The 18252-nt window shown below is 34.6% G+C and overlaps 1 protein-coding gene across 1 annotated transcript in view; it reads right to left on the bottom strand.

Annotated features, from left to right (window-relative positions):
- The window catches only part of SGCZ (sarcoglycan zeta), a 386465-nt gene that overhangs the window by 49588 nt on the left and 318625 nt on the right, over window positions 1-18252 (bottom strand). Inside the window, exon 4 of the mRNA XM_041402877.1 lies at window positions 14201-14288. Within this exon, the coding sequence (XP_041258811.1) occupies window positions 14201-14288 (88 nt within the window). The remainder of the gene's footprint in view (window positions 1-14200; window positions 14289-18252) is intronic.

The following is an 18252-nucleotide window of genomic DNA, read 5'->3' as shown; positions in this document are numbered from 1 at the left end:
GAAAGTAGAAGGTAAAAGACCCCTTGGTTCGCTCTGTCAGTAGTTGGTGGACATGCTGTAGAGATGTCAGAAAACTACTGTTTCTAGGAGAGGTCGATCTTCAAGGTTTCCTATTCTGAATGATTATCTACTCAGACAAGGGAAGCTGCAGCAAAGGCTGGGTGAGAAGAAACAAAGCACACATTTGTTACCTTTTATGGAAGTGAACAATATCAGCTGTCAACATAAATTATTAGCATAGGAATAAGGCACACATTATAAGAGGAAACTCAGTAGAACCATCCGGATCAGGCAGGACACTTCCTTCATCATTACCTGCAGACCCAGTAATATCCATGAAAGATTAGTGATATTACAGGTATAGGACTTTGTCAAATGACATCTGACTGAAAAGTTCTGCCCTCCCAAGCAGATTTTACTTCTAGGAACTTTGTAGAATCATAGAATCATCATTGTTGTAAAAGACCTCTAAGCTCATTGAGTCCAACATTAGCCCGGCACGGTCAAGTCCACTGTTGATATGGTATATCAGATTCACTGAAAAACACATCTGAAATATTGTCTGTCACCTCTGCAATAGATAGAATTCATCCTTCCTGCAGTCTGTCTTTCTGGTGCATCTTGACAGTGGAACCCCAACTGTGAAAATAGGATGTGGGAGTAGCATAGCCACAGCAGCAGACAACACTCTCCATCCTCCTTTCCAGATGAGGCCACAACTACTCAAGAGCAATTCTGTGCTTTTCTGCCTACTATCCCTAACATATGGTAATTTCCATGAGACTCAGAAATTACATGGCTGAACAGACCTTTGGTCTGATCAGATACAGCTGTTCATAATTTCATGAGCTATAAGCTATACTCATGGGGGAATGAAAGCAAAATGTGATCCTTTGCTTCTTGAAAGTTGCTTGAGCTTTAAGTCAATACATTTATTTTACTTCTGTAATGGTTAAAAGGATGTGCATTGTCTAATTTTAGCTGTAATATCTTAATTGCTTATATGGGTCCTTAGATAAGCAAGACACAGGAAGATATGTCAGGCACCAAAATTTATCTGTAGGACTTCACACTGTATTTTTTGCTGTTTATATAATCCCATTAAGGTTAATTTTCTCAAAACATGATCTAGATTCTTGAACTGAGTCTTGTAGCAAGTAATCAGACTGATTGTTCTCACAATACTAGAGATGCATTATAAACGTACTAAAAATATAATAAACATATATTAATAATAAATATACATGGTTTCTGGAAATGAATAAATTTTAAATTAGATTATTAAATTAAGTATTTAAAATACAAAATAAACAGTAGGCTAAATTATAAATAAATATATATTATTTTTTATTACTAGTTCTGTTACATTATCTTTCCTACATATTTTCCTTTACTGTCCAGGAATGTCTCTTTGGGATATCAATAAAGAGCCACAATATGTTAACTTCTTTTTATAGCTGTATTTATCAACTTAGCTTTCATTGACAAGCATAAAAGTCCAGCTCATGCAACTGTATTATTTATAAACCTAACATATTTTGTGCACTACAAAATGTGAATGGGAGTAGAAAGCTAATCAGTTTTTCTTACCCATGATGAATGTAACCTGCATATTACTAAATCCTAAGAGAATTTTCCAAGTTTTCAGTCTTATCCTTAACCCAGTAATTTTGAGCTTTTTGTGATGGGATTAGTTTTTACAAGATAAATAATTTACAAAGCTGAACATACACCTTTTGGAAGCTGAGGTTTACTGAAGCAGTCTGGGAACTACTTTTCCATACAAAATTAGTGGGAATCTTTCCATTCTCTCTCTTAGCTGAGCTAGGCTGTAAGGCTATAATTATGCTGTTTGGTCACTAGGTTTTATGAAAATACTGAGTTGTTTCTAAGTAGCTGCACATTCCAATGAAGAGAAATGAGAGTTAAAAATAGACAGAACAATTAATTGTGAGATACCTGACTACCTGCTGTACTTGATGAACACCAAATTCAAATCAAATGGCAGGAGCACACAGAAATAGTAAGGGGAGTTCTGAAATGTCCTCGTTAGATAGATGAAATTCAAAGACAAACCAGGACAGTTGAATTTCTCCTTGGGAAATATAACATCTTGCAGATCATGTAAATCATTCCTTGCTAAACCTGTTACTGTTTATCATGATATATTTCCTTTAGGTCAGAATTATAGCCAGATTTCTCTATTGAATGTTCTACCAATTTACCAGAAATTCTACTGAAAATTCACTGATGTATAAATCTCTACATCTCTGCTTTATTATTTTCTTAAAAATAAATCTGATATTTGACGTATTTGCATCTTTTGAGGCCTAATCTCTCATTTGCATGCTGTCTAAAATACCTGCTAGTAGTGAAAAAGCCTTTATGCATCCTGCTTTATCACTCTGAGGTAACTGCATTGAAAATTAAATCGGATGAAGTGAAATACATTCATGTAACCCAGTGGTTCTTTACCTTTCCACTTACTCATTTATCCTCTGACCTTTTAAAATAACTGTTATGGATCTTACTTTGTGAAGATTTAAAAAGAAAAGCATTTCAGTTTTTTCTCTCTTACTGGTAATATTCTCTGTATATGTTAGTTCTTCTGAGACTTTTTTCTACCCTGCAGGCATTTTCTGGTGTTTTATTAATAAAAATTAAAAGCTAGCAAATATTTTTGCCCATATCCATAGAATCATTCAAGTTGGAAAGACCTTCAAAATCATGGAATTCAACATTTGACCTATCTCCACCTTGTCAATATATTATTTATGTATCCTTGTTATTAAGAGGTTGGCTTTGCATCTTCCTTTTTTCCCCCCAACTTGATTAAAAAGATACAAATTGTTCTTCCAGATGCTTTTGGCAGTTTCCCATAGACTAAAGAAAATCTGTTGTGACTCAAAAGTATTTTATAATATTACCCACAGTGTAGTGAATTACACCATTATAATGTATCTGAATGCAAATCAAACCTTTTTGAGATAAAGAATTGAATTGATCACACTTGGAGAGAGAGACCTAAACAAAGGACACAAGCTACCAGAGTACTCAGAAACTTTCTTGAAAAAGAAATGTGAAAACCCCCTATTTCCCATTTTTATAATATTAATTCAGTACTGATAGTTACTATATAAGGAAGACTATAAAAGTCTAATTTTTACAAAGTGACTATTTCTCCAATTATCTGCTTTAGCTAGGGAGTTCAAATATCCTGAAGCTATCTATGGAAAAGGTCTTGGCATTTCATATAATCACACTTTATCTGAGAAAGATTTAATGAAAGAATGTACAAAATACTAAAAGATACACATGACTCATCTACAAAAACGCTACCACTGGGTACTGCTGGGTAGTAAAACAAGAGGCAAAAATATAGCCTGATTACCAGAAAATTATAATTTTAAACCTTTCTGCTACTTTGCAGACCAGTGAAATGCATTTGCAGATTTCTGAGCAACTTGCATCTGCTATGATGAAGGCACAAGACGATGAGGGCTTAACCCAGCTCTCAGGATTTCTGCATTATCCATTTAGGAAATTACTTGTCTCCTTGCCCTTGACAGTAGGACAAGAGCCAGAAAGCTGTAGAAGTAGGATAAAAGCATATTTTGTCTCTTAGCTTCTGGAAGTGTCTCTTTTGATTAATGTTCTCAGTGGAGTTCATTGTTGACTTGTAACACATAAGATGCAATTCAATTCAGCAATGAAGACATCTACCTCAGCCAGTTACCCTGCTGACACTGAAATTCTGCATCTTTGTGATTTGAACCACCGCCAGATTGTCTGTCTTTGAAATACCCCACTTATGGAGGCTACACTGATACCCTTGGGAAATCTGAAGTGTCCTTAAAAGAGTGTATGATCCCATATCTGGAAAGAAATATAACCTAGATGCAGATGGATGTGCAAATTCAGAGACAAGACCTGCAGCATAGGTGGAGTTTTTGTCTGGACTAGCTGAAAGCTTTTGCATCAGAAGTATGGCAAACCAACCAGAATCACCCAACGAGACAAAAATAAATGTGCTAAATAAGCACCTGACTTCTTCTCCTGCATCAGAAAACAAATGGGTAAAAATCTTTAAGTGTCTGAAAACTTTGAGGTCATAACACATCCAGATGCTACGGGTAATATGTATGATAAAAGAGTAGCAAAACAACTTCTGCAACCAAAATATCTGTGCAAAATAACACACAAGGAAAATCATGAAGTTTTGGAACCCTAATGTTGTAATAACTTATTTTGAAGGCAAGAGAGCCCTTAATTTCAATTTGGAAAAAAACGCTCACTCTGTATTATTTTGATCTCTAACACATGGTAGTGATGCAGTGAATGATAACTATTCCCAATGACTAATTAATTTCAGATTTATGGAATACTTTTCTTCACAGGAAGAAATCTAGTTATATTTAAAAATATTCGGCTAATCATTAATTCAATGCCATCTGTTCATAATTCAGTCACAACTACAATATTTATCACTCTAAGAATAGCCTAAGGAAAAAGAAGTTATTTTCAGAGATATATTTATGTATTAAATAAATTTTTAAAATCCATAATAAATATGTCTTTATCAATGTTGTACATGCTTGAGACAAATTACATCAACATAGTTCTGCCCATCTATAAATGGCACAATTAAACATGTCTAGTATTGGCATAATATGGAACTTGAAACTCAATCCTGTACTAAATGGAGGTAAAAAAAAAAGGAAATAAACATTTTCATTTATAAATAAGCACAAAAAAGCAGCAGTGTTCTAGCTATGGTAGTTAATTGCTATTTTCCAATGTATTTTAAAGTTTCAGTATTACATTTAAGTTCATTTTGGAACTATATTTTTTTATGGGACTTGGAGCAGTGCAATGAATAGAAATTAAAATTCAATATTGAAGTATTTAGAAAACAATCATAATTTCAACATAATGCTGAGACTAAACTTTGAATAGTCTAAAGACCTGTGAGAGGAAATTCCATAAAACTGAAATATTTTTATTATTTATTTTTTAATATTAGTAATCTAATTTATATGAACCAGAACTTGCTATCTAAGAGGTTCACAATCTCAGATGGACAAATAATTTTCAAGGGCAAACACAAATGTTTCCAAGTCTGACTGTTCACTTGCAAGAATATCTTTTACAAACAGAAACAGGCTAATTTCCGATAGCTGCTTCAATAATAAAACTGATAGAATTCAGACTTTTTAAAGATGACTTAGCTGAAGAAAGAATCTAAGTCTACAATTAAATTACTTCTCACCCCTATGTTTGAAAAATCTCTTTGCTGTTATTTCAATGCCTTTAACAAGATCAGCAGGCTGTTGAATTTCTACCTCCAAGTGTTCTCTGCAAATATGAAATAAAGAACACCAGAAAGATCTCACTGCTGTTCTCTTTCTTTTAAATTATGTCTTTGTATTTAATTAATTTAAAATAGGCTTCTCATTTTTTGCCCCTATTTTGTCCTTCACCCCTCAGAATAATATATTCCTGACAATATTAGTGAGTTGTCTGAACATCAGGGAAAAAAGGGGTAAAAATAAAACCTTAATGTCCTGTCAGAGACTTGTTAAAGGTCCAGATGTTGTAGGTAATTTAATAATGCTTAGCACCCAGCAGCAGCTTTGTGAATGTCACGAGGCATGCACAGCAGCTGTTTTTGAAGTTAAATGAAGTCTTAGCTTCAGATAAAGCTAAAGAATTAGAACCATCCTTGGAAGATGTATGCTGCATCCTTCAAACCTACTCCTATACCTCTAAAACCTACTTATTTCCTCTACATAAACCCATTTCTTTGACTCTTGGGATGTCTCTCCTACAAAAGGAAACCACTTCTCCTTCCCTGCTCTGAACACTTGGGCAGCAGTTATGCTCTCTGTACTGGCCAACAGCATGTGGGTAACAGCAGCAGGACAGATGGCAATGGATTAATGTTTAAACACTAACACTTCTGCACCACCATGAAAACACTAATTACCTCTTCCCACTCAGACTCTACTTCTACAGTTAAATCAATCAACTGCTCATAGTTCCAGGCCCTCTGATTTGTCATGGGGTCAGGTTGGGTGGGATGGGAAGAGGATAAAACATTTGAGAATTATAACAGAGTACCTTTTTCTCCCATTTTTCAGTGCCAATTTTCTAGAAACAGTGGAAAGGTCCAGACTTGTATTTAAAATACAGTAAGGTAAAATAAAAAGCCTATAAAGCACCAAAGTAAGCAGAGGACCGCAGTACCACTGCCAAATAGCTATTGATAATTAAAATCTACTTCAGTATATGTCCAGGCTCACTACAAATGCTGTGGGGTCACAGTTAGCACTGAGATGAAACCCTAAGGCAGTGAGCTGAGGCTCATACCAAGCAGATTGGGCACCTCTCTCTCTACACAGTCACTGCTGTACTCCTGCTACCCTCCATAATCCCTGCCTGGAAAACACTGATTTAGTGCTCCCTTTCATCATTTTCATATCACCTCAAAAGTGACAGAGGGTATAGACCATTGTGCTTTCATGAGAAAAAGAGGCTTGTGGTGGCTTCTTTTTGAAGGCTCCCCTGCAGGAAGCCAGCACCTCACCAGTCTTTAGCATGCCAGGTGTTCCTGCCAGCACTACATCAAAAATAAGGTACCGGACCTTAAAATTCCCTCCAAATTTAGATGACGGACAAACAAGGAAAGAAAATAATCTGCATGTATTTTGCCTATGGTACAAAAAGAAAAATATCAGACTATTTATAAAAGTATAAAATATGTTTTCCTTTTTGTCTGTCAGTTACGGACAGAAAAGATGCTTTCCACTTTAGATCAATACAACTTCAGATATGAACTAACATGAGCTGTACCTTGTATCCGAGGTAGAAATAGTCTTCCTGAGCTCAGACTGAGGGAAAGAAAAAGAGAAGAAAAGTTGGATCAAGACTCAAATGACAAAAAATTTTAGAGTCTGAAGAAGGTAGAAAGAAGAAAGAAAATATATTGAATGCAGAAATAAGGGGATAGGGAAGAGGTCTTAAGACCTCAGCTCTGGAAGTACTGAAGTTATTCATTTTAAGATACAAAGAAGTTTCTGTATAACACACTACTGAGGATGATGAAACTTAAAGCAAAGAATCATATCTACTGCACAGACATTTTGGATAAGCTGTTTAATATCAATAATGTATAAGCACTCTCTCTCCCCTGAAATAACCATGCTGAAATTGCACAGAATTCAATTACTGTCCTACCGCTGCTAGCAGTTGTGTTTATTCATAGAGAATTTTTAATTCTTGACATCTCAACTGATGTGATATGCTTTTGTATTTCAGGAAGGAGGTATTGGACTAAATAGTGGCAATACCTACAAGAAAGAATTACTACTTTGCCCTAATAACTGACAGAGAAATATCTTATTAATCTACTTTTACAGCACAGTTTTCGTGTAGCAATTATTGTGGCAATGAGGGAAACTTAAGACATATTTTACACCATACAGTATTTCAAATATTAAACAGGAATTTAGTGTTATGTCTGCACATAACATACAATAAGATGATCATAATGATATGAAAGATATTGCTAAAAACTGAAAAGATACCTAATTTATCAAATGCAATCAGAAGTACTGTGTAAAGCATCTCTTTCTTTCAAAGAGATCTTGTTAACCAAGCACAAACTGGATAGAAAATGGTTGATGTAGTATATTTAATAGTTTTATGAGTTAATTGGGTAATGGATGTGTAAAAAAGTATTATTTTTCAATCCAGTTGATGCTTGCCACAAAGGCATATTTGCCATAGCTGAATTTCAAATGCACATATGAAGTTTAACACAGAAAATGATGCAACTAATTTACAAGTAAAATAGGAACAAAAATTAGAAAGGACTTGTCTTCCTCTTGATGCTGAATCAAAACAAACAAACCTCAATACTTTCTATTATTTATAAACTACTTAAACAGACAATTACAAGAGAAATATGGATGAATTTCAAATAAATTAAGATGTTAATATTTTCAGGATTAGTTTGGCAGACCCATCAAAGTGCTGGCAAATAGGTCAAAGTTTGGACCAGTTTTCAGAGACCTTCACATTTCCTAATATCACACTTCAGGATAATTAATTAATGGGAGTGGATTATCATGATAGTTTAGCCAAAGTGATTAAGAGTATATATTAGGTGAATTCCTATCACAAAACCTGTTACAGCACATATGGTTTGTAAAGAGACTTTTCCATGGACTAGACAGACAGAAATGGAGGCAACATCACGCTGCACTGTAAATTATGAGGAGGGATGAGACTCAGATTCCAGCTGGACATTTCAACTGTTATGAGCAACATGGCTCACTTTCTGACTGCCTCTTGGCTCGTCTCACATGCTTTGCCAGGAGGAGACATAAAGCCATATGGCCTTCCAGGCACTGCTCCATCATTCCTTCTGCAGTGACTCCTGAAGATGAAAGAAATCCTTTAACTCTGCAGTTAAGTACAAGATAAACTAACCTGTATAAAAAAGAGCAAGCTATTTTCCATTTACCTCCATTTAAGAGATCTTACAATGGATTTGTACCACAAACTAGCATACAAGATGCATTTTCACATCCTGATAAACTGTTTAAATTTGAATATTTGGGAAGAGTGTTTAACTGGCTATAAAAGTTAAAGAAGTATTATACTTTAAAATCAGTACACTCAGAATGTATAAGATTTTGCTGTGTAAATTATCTAAATATTCTCTGAATGACAACTACCTAATCTAAAGGTAACAGGGAAAATATCAACCAATGATTGTCAACAGAAAATTCCATATAAGGTGCAAAAAATCTGAAAACATGTAAGCAATGCAAGTAATTTAGCCCAGAAATTAGGGACTCCATGTTCATTTATTTCTGTATTAGAAAATTAAGAGGAAGTGAAGTAACTATAAGTTGAAAACCTTCACTACAATAACTTGATAAATGAAAAAATGTCCCAAAAGAAGATTTTAAGCTATTACATATTCAGTCTGAATTTCAATGTGAAATCCTCCTCTTTGTATATAACTGCAAAAACTGGACTAACAATTCATCTAAGTATGGTAAAATGAATTGTCTACTTTGCTTATTTGCATACATTAAAGTGGTGTTAGGGACCAAAATTTGTGTTTATTCAGTCTGTATTTCAGTTAAGGAATATAAATTGGGAAAATGCTGAGAAATTGATAACTCATTTATCTGGATTTGTTTTGCCATATCTTCTTAGTAATAATAATTATCCTACTGTACCATAGTGGTTACAAGAGCAATTGTCTTAATATAGAAATTAGACTAGCAGAAAGTTTAATGTATTTCAGATTCTGGAAATCTCACTGTAGTTTGGGATGACAGGCAGGCAAACCCCTTTGTAAGCGGGAGAAAGCCCTTCTTCCACATATTCCTGAGAAGTTCTAATCCATGTTTGCCCTGTTCAAAGGCAGAAACTGATGAGGGATTGTAAACCAACTCATCCCTTCCCTCCCAGCACCCTACTACAGATGATACAAGAACAATTATGCAGATAAGAGAAAAGCTGAGACCATTTTCTCCCTTTTCCAACACTGAGGAAAGAGTGTATGATCATTCTAAAACCACCCTCTTCTTGCAATACTTAGGAGAAAAGACCTTCCATTTGAGTCTACAGTGTTTGCAAACAAGATTCAAAGCCAGAAATATTTCTTGTCTCATTAAGCATGTTATTAATGGATACTTAGTTCAAGTTCATAAAAATCTTAAGTAAATATTTGATAATAATACAAAATATTTAGAGCAACACGTATACACATATTTATACATGCACTTTATTATTATTGCTAGTACCCCATAGAGTAAGAATATATTATTACGTTTTGTTACTCCTACAAATTATTCTAAAAGCAAGAATATTTGAAATATTGTATCATGCTTCAGACCTTCATGGATATCTAAATGTTGCAAAGGGAACACCAGGAGCGGCCTTTAGGTGATGAGTTACTTCGAGAACCTCAGAAGCAAAGGGGTAGTAGGGTGTGTTACCTGTTAAGGTATCACTTGATATAAGCATAGGAAACTGCCCTACAGGATATAGGTGTGAATGATGAAGGAGCCTCCCACTCCCACAAAGTTACATACCTGCAGTTTCTAATGTCCAAGAGCTTCTGCACAATAACCCAAGTACTCCTGATGGAACACCGCAAGTAAGAAAGCACATTTTAAAGAAAAACATCTCGGAATACACAAGATAAGTTTTGTGGCAAATATATGGAAAGGATCTCCAAGCTTGACAAATTATTTGAGTAGATCTTTCAGCAGTGTTATCAGTCTTTAGCAGTGCTATAATTGAAAATCATACATCTGCCTGCTATTTTCAAAAAGTAGCTGCAAGAATGTGATATAACTTTGGTATTCAAATATTTTTTTCTGAATTTGCATGGTTCTGTAGATCTCAGTGAGTAGAGAGACAGGAGGTTTAGGAGCTCTCTAAAGATATGACTTGTACATGTCTGGATGTCTGTGAGAGTTATGATTCTGTCTGAGGGTTCTAAGCTTAGCAGAAATTAAATGCTTTTTTTTTTGCACATTTCAAAGAGTTCTTTATGAATAGAAAAGGGTCAAACAGTAGATGAAATACCTGTCAGAAACAATTATTGCAGTAAGGAAAAGAGTGCGGAAAAAAACCAAACCAAAACAAAACAAGAAAAAAAAAAAAAACCAGGAAAAAAAAACCAACAAAAAAACCCCAAAAAACCAAAAAACCCTGAAATAGTAATTCAACCAGAGGAAGAATTTACATTAAATACAAATGTGTGTTTCAGTTTCAAATGTCCTATTACATTTTTTTAGTGCTTGTGAGCCTAATGTACTCCACTCAAAGGCAGGCAGAGGTATCTAAGATATGCGCAGACAGCATGGAGACAAAAGACTTGTGGCTCAAGGTGAGCAACTAATATGCATTTCTAAGATCAGTAGAAAAAAAAATTCCATATAAACTGTGCAAACATTGATTAAACAGAGACAAAATGTTGTGTAAAGGTAATTCTGTAGAATGTACAATGCAGAAGTATCAGTAATAAGGGTTGCTAGGGGAGAGATCTGACAACTTAGCCAGCAAAATTCAATGGATTGTCATCTTTTCATCTTTATTTTGTACATACAATTCATGTCTGTGCTACATCTGCTCCATTAGTCTTAAATGGCATGTCTAAAAACTGAAGGCTGCGGAGTCCTCTTGGAGATCCAGACACAAACTTGGCAGTTTCCAGACCATATGTCATGAAAAGACTGGAGTACAAACCAACATCTCTTGCTCAGTTGGTACAGTTCCCAACAGAGAGCATTGCTACAGCTGTGACTTTCTCTCTGTACAGACTTTGGTGCCAGTATAAAAAACACTGTACTGCAATAATGGGTGTACCCTTGGTCTTGTATGACCTGAAGCATAACTTGAATTTTTACCATTTAAACAAGCAACCACTCAATCATCCAATACACTTAGTTACTTTTTAAAAGACTTATTTAATATACTTTTTCTTCACTCCACCTAGGTTAGGATGTTTCCCAAGATGTCTTACTGATGACTGTAATGACATATTTTGTCACTTACAGAACTGAATACCCATTAAGAGTTTCACTAGATTTTTTTTCCATCTCCCTGAGTGAACATATTGCCATCTTCCTCCCAGCCCAATAATAATACTTTTTTACATTAATCCATCTTCCCTAATTATATGCTCTTAAGGCTGTCTTAGTCTTACATGGCATGGTTTCAAACACCACAGAAAGAATTTTTAGTTGTCCTAGAATTTGGCATGAGTGGCAATTTGGTTGCCAAGCACAGGATGAGACCAGCCTATTTGCTGGTTTGTAGTATCACTTCAGTCCTGTGAAATGTGTTTAAAATGCCAATGATATCACATGTATAAAAAGGGCATTATCATCCTTTTGAATGCACTGGCATTCCTCTTTCTTTGTAAAATGCTCTTGCCATGCATATTAATTTGTAGTCTATTTTTTTAATGATTATTATTCAACTATTTAAAGAATGAACAGATAATATTTCAGAGGTTTAACAAGAAAAAATTTTCCCCAAGACATGATAATTTGCTTTTTTGTTGTTTAAAACATTTTTCTTCACTGTTTATTTTCATTCCTTTCATTGGGCAGCCACATAAACAGCTGCTTCAGCACAAATCACTAGGGAATTGACAGAGAGCATTTTTAAAAACAGGGAATTTCTGGGGCACATTTACAACTAAGAGAAAAAAATATTTTCTCCTGTCAGCAAACTCTGTATAGAAAACTCCCCTCCCATTCTTTCAGCAGATGTGGCCATGCTTTTACTTAGGCAAAAGTAAAAACTTGTCTCTATTCTGTCTTTCACAACAAAAAATTTAGAAGGGAGTGCCTTAATAATATATTTTTACTTTAAGGTTCCTGTTAATTTCTTTGATTTCTTAAAAGAAGAACATTCAGGTATTACTGATTCTACTGGCAGTTGTGACTATCTTTATTAAGTAAGAAGTATTTCATAAGAGATAAGGAGTATTTTAACATGCATCCAATACTGTACAGGGGATTCACCAAAAAAAAAAAAGTTTTTATACCAAGAAATATATAAGATATAAATATATTATAAGAAATAACAAAGGCCATATATGAAACAAAGTGGAAGATAGATTAAGAAATAATGCAAATACAATATTGCAATTTAACAAGCTTCTAAGTCTCCAGAGATGGCACCAGCTGCCCACCAAGAAGCTTAAGGTGTTCACCCTAATGATAGCAACATAAAAACATGGTTTTTTCAGGCCTTCACGTTTTTAGAATATTAACCTCTAGTGTGATGCCTTTAAGTAGGTCAGCCTCAATTCACTCACACACATTTTCAGTGCTGGATTCCCTCAGCCAGAATAGTGTCAGTGATAAAAATATGATACCCATTTCAGCCAATGTGCATGTCTGCCATGGATAACTCACCTTTTTGCAATTACCAGCTGAAGTAGAGGTTTTAACAATAGTTTTACCAGATGATAGAGGACTGCATTTTGTAATTGCACTGGGCAAGTACAATATGGCCAGAACAGGTGTTAGCTTAATTTTGCTCATCTGTACCTGCTAGCAAGTCTGGTTACCTTTGCACACTCATTCAATGTGGTTGTTCAGGGAAATCAGTGCAGATGGTGTGTCACTGTGTGCACTTGGAAAAGATTTTTACAACTAGAAGCCACTGTCTCCTGTCAGTATGAAAACTTAGTATAGATTACAACTGGAATTAAACTTAAAATTATTTGTGAGCATATGCTCAGCACATGAGGAAAAAACAATGAATAGAACACATCTTAATCCAGAAGTAAAATGAAAAAAGTGAAAATTAAGTCTAAGGGCTGTCTCCTTGAATTTTATATACTAAGGTCTTATGAATATATATTGTTATTTTTTTTATCCCATTCCCAGTCAAAATTCCCAGTTTGTACCAGAACTAATAAATCACTTTCCAGTGATTTTTCTGGCCAATATCCTTAAAAATAAATTAATATCAGTACTCTTCTGTATAAACACAAGAAGTATGATTCATACTAAAAACAAAGTATAACACAATAAATTTCATAAAATGGGGGAAATACATGGTAGTTGAAACAGATAAGTAGAGGATTCTTTTATATCCATTTCATTTGGAAGTGCAATATTTTATACTTTGTAAAATACCAGTTTTAATGAATGACTAGGAAAACATTTTGTTTTTTTGGGGTTTTTTTTTCTGATTTTTAACATTCTGTTACTCCAGCCACTTTGAATATGTGCTGATACAAATGCCCTAAACAAGTGACAGGGCCAAAGCCATTGCCACTGAAGTAATGGAAGACTTACAGAAAGTATAAGTAGAAGAAAAAGAAAATTATGATAATTTTTCCACTGAAAGTGTTGTTGAAACATATTTTGCTGAGGCTTTTTCAGTTTGTTTTGTTACAATGGTCTCAAAAATAATAATTTTTCATTAAGCTATTTTCATTTTAGCTATTTTGAGGCATTTCTAGTTTTTCTTCCTTGAGCTAATGCTAAATCATGCTCTTATGATACATTGTATGCAATGGTTTTTGAGCATGGTGATGAGATTCTTTTTCCTGACTTTTCAGTAATATTTTATATGTGAAGATAATAAATGAAACCTATTAATAAAGCTAAATTGATAAATATAACAGCCAATAAAGAACACTCACCTACTGTCAGTTGTCCAGTTAACTGTCCCATGTGATTTCTTGCATTCACTGTTACATTTCTGTCAGACTGTAAGACCAGTGGGCTATCCTGGGAAACATGTATGAGACAATAAATGAGAGAACAAAAAATTGAGGTAAAATTACGTTAGAACTTAATATTAACATGCATGCTGAGAGGGAAGTTGTGTCAAGTATAACAGCCCTTTTTAATAATTTCATTAAATATTTTGCAAGTCAAATTTTTATATTAAAGAATTCCAAGAATACTATTTTAAGCTTGAAATCTTTGTGCATACAATCCCTGCTCCAGAAATGAGATTTGAACTTGATTTCTTTAATTTGTTTTAATTTCCTGTTAATATTACAAAGTTCCAAACTCAAAAAAACTTAATGCAAACCTGTTCCCCTAGCCTTTCCCATATATTGTTAACCTGCACTATTTTAACTACCTAACCAACACTATATTGTATTATTCCATTAATCTGCACAATCTGTAATATTTGCATTGCACTTACTAAAATCTTACAAACATAGACATGCATTTCTTTGAAGATAAAGAGAATTGTTACTCTCAAAGAAAACAATGAGAGCACTGGAAGGCAAGATCTTGTAACAGAGAGCCCAGATCCACTGCCATTAGTACTTTACAGGGATTTACTATTAGGGATCAAACTGATACAACAAGGAGACAAACACTTTATGTTAAACACAGTCTTAACAATTTTGGAGTCAGTTGGCAGGATGACTGCCTGGCTTTCAGCATCCAACTAGGTTTGAGCTTTTGAAAAATGTTTGCATAAGGTGTAAGTTTATCCTGTGTTCACAGCCAGCAAAAACAATCCCAAAAATAATTGAATTCTGCTTCTTGAAGAAAGAGGAGCCAGATGCACTCCTTTAGGGGAAGCGCAGATGCGCAGGAAAGGGGAAAGCTGCAACAGAGAGCCAAGAGAAACACTTGCACTTTTTTTTTTAAAACTTTTTTTAAAAAAAAAGTGCAAGCTCACCAATCATGCTCTCACTGGAGTGGAGTGAGTGCATGAGAGAAGGAAAAAAGCAGGATTGTCTCTGCTGCCGTAGAGAGGCACTTTTCTCCCTGAAATCACCTGATACCATACAGCTCTTTCCCTGAAGCATGCAGAGAGACCATGGGTACTGTAAAGCTTCTGGCAGTCTGCTAGCACTCAGTATGCTTACGTATGTTTATCCAACAGCATCAAGACATCTGACAGAAACAGCTGGGGAGTGCCTTAGGTAGGAATGACTAAAGGCTAGGAAGATATTTGGGAAATTTATTACACACTTGTTATATTCTTAGATTCTTCCCTGGGCATCCATTATTGGTCATCCCTGGATTAAGCATGTAAGGTTAAAGAGATCTCGTATGTGTGTCTCTTAATAGGTTGGTTCTTGCTGTTCTTGAAATTTTTTTAGATAAGAAGGAAATTACATAAGGAGACATGGATAAAGATTTATTTTTACCTGAATGATGCATAATTTCTCTAGAATTTTCTGTACTTTACAGTCCTTTCCTTTGTATTCAGAATTTTCCTGTACAAGAAACATTCTTCCCAGTTGTTTTCACTATGATTATTAACTTTAAATGATAATTGGTTCCCCGGGAAGCCTGAAATGATTCTGAGATAATTTCAAGGAGTTCAGGTGTATTTAATCTCTCACTGGACTATGCTATGACCTCTCTAACATCCTGCCAATTACCTCTGCTTCACATATTCTGGCAGATGAAAGAGACTGTTTGGCTTGTCCATTTTTCCAGATAAAAAGATATAATTATCAGTGAGACATTGTGTTCAATTTTACTAGTTTGAGATGAACATGTGATGCAATCAAGGGAGCTTCTAGCAACAAAAGCAGCTGTTAAGGACCTTTTTCTCACCACTTGATTTCCACTTTCCTTATGGTCTTTTGAAAATCATTAGTCCAGGCAACTGCTGCTCTGGGAAAAGCAGTTGTCCTAATAGGCATCTGCAAGGCCAAAGGCTTTTAGGAGCCCTTTTCACTTTTGTTTAGTAACTTTTTGGTTAAAAGTCTTCCCAGTTAGAATAATCTTATCTTTATCAAGGGAGGATACAGCCATGCCTATTTTTGCCAGTTCAGCAAAGGTTTGGAAACTTCCACTCACAAAGACTGATCACAGTCTGATCTGAAGGTTTCTTTCCTCTCACCATAGAGAAACACTTAACACAAACCTCAGGCTAAAATCTGCTTCCCATGTTCTAGTTTTAAAAAAAGAACCTTGGAAATCAAATTATGAAATGCAGGATAATGAAAAATTAGGTGAAAAATTTGTATTATATAAAAAAATAGAAAGAGGGCTGAAGAAGTTAAGAACTTAAATCTATATTTCTCATTTTCTGATGACAAATATAGAGCAGCAGTCTTAAATACTGGACCAGAGAAAATGCAGTGGCAAAACTCCTATCAATTTAAGAAGTCCAGCATTTCATCCACATTGTTTACCTGCACTTTATTTTATACAGGAAGTGCCTAAAGACAGAGTTCAAGAAATTCAAAAATAGTCTGCTCAAAGGAGCTAGACATTCAGAGAAGACTTAGCTGAAATAAGTGGAATTATTGATCTGTAAGACGAGTATAAAGTGCAATGAATATCACTCATAGGAATACAACCATATCTAATGCATAATTTTCTCTCTCCATTACCAGACCTGTTACTCTCTTGATGCAAACTTCAGTTTACAATGATTTGTGAGGCCATTTCAAAAATTACACTGTAGTTAACAAAACCCAGCAATATAAGAACATTCTTACAGTTACATAGAGCTTTAATAATGTCAATATACTAATAACCAAAATATTACAGAAGGATACTGTCAGGGCCATGAGGGCTCTACCAGTCCTCACTGGCCCTACCAAATATCCCATGGGGGACCCATTTCAGTCCAGCCCTACCTGAACCACTTCGGGTTTGTTTGTGCTCCTTGTCTCCCTCTATAAGCCCCAAAGCATTACAACTTCAAGATTAAAGGTAAATCAGATTAAAATGTTACAATAGCTACTTCTTTTCTGAAACAGGTTTACAGCTAGGATTCATAAAAGTAAAAACAAACTAATTAATTAAGGGGATATTTCTGAAATTTTAATCCTGCTATAAATACAAGGAAAATTTTGAGGAAAAAAAGGTTTGGTTTTAAAGTTTTTGTGTTTGTTTGGTTTGGGGTTTTTTGAGTAAGAATCACAGTTCAGTAATAAATACCAACTTTTGGTTTTAGAATCAGATGAGCATATAATTCTAAGTATATGAAAGACTGCTAGATTAAAATAATTTATAAAATAATTTATAAAATCATTTTACCAAAAAAATATTCTGCATGAGCAATGATAGCAAAACCCTTTTTTTTTTATTTTCCACAGCTGGTTCAATTATTTTTAACACATTTTGGAAAAGTGTCATGTATTTTATACAGTATTCAAATAGGCAATCCCAGCTAATTAGCTCAGTTTTGAAGAGTCTTTCCAAAATGAACCTTTTAAATTAGAAACACTTTAAATGGAGCAATTCAATTCCAGTTAGTTTAATAAAACATTGGTTTACTTTAGGTAAGATGGTACACTGTATAATTGAATATGTTCCCAAATTATGCTCAGAACACAGATAATTATGATAATACCACCAACTTTGACACTCAGGAGCAGTACTGATATGTCTACATTGTTATAGTGCAAGCAGTGGCTCTTTTATGATTTGATTTCTGTGCTTAGGCAAATGTAACATTTCAGGTCTCTGGACTTCTATATGGTGTCATACAGATGTAAAAAGTAATGTAATAAGCAGGTAGGACGAGATCTGCCACACTATCTACTGGCTGTTTGTAAGAGGATGTAATGCTATATATTCTTTTATTTGAGCCTACCCCCAGTATGGGCAGCTAAAATAATTATGGCAGAAGATTTCTTTACAGAACACTTCTCAAACATGCCCTGATGCACTAGTGACTCAGAATGACCATTGCATTACCAAGGTACCTTTACAGAAAAAAGAAATCAGTATATAAACTTTGGTTTGCTGAGAAATT

This window comes from Onychostruthus taczanowskii, unplaced genomic scaffold (genome assembly GCF_017590055.1).
Source record: "Onychostruthus taczanowskii isolate IOZ18803 unplaced genomic scaffold, ASM1759005v1 scaffold2, whole genome shotgun sequence".
NCBI classification, from domain to species: Eukaryota; Metazoa; Chordata; class Aves; order Passeriformes; family Passeridae; genus Onychostruthus; species Onychostruthus taczanowskii.
The sequence above is the reverse complement of the archived record's forward strand: the minus strand, read 5'-3'. Positions and strand labels throughout refer to the sequence as shown.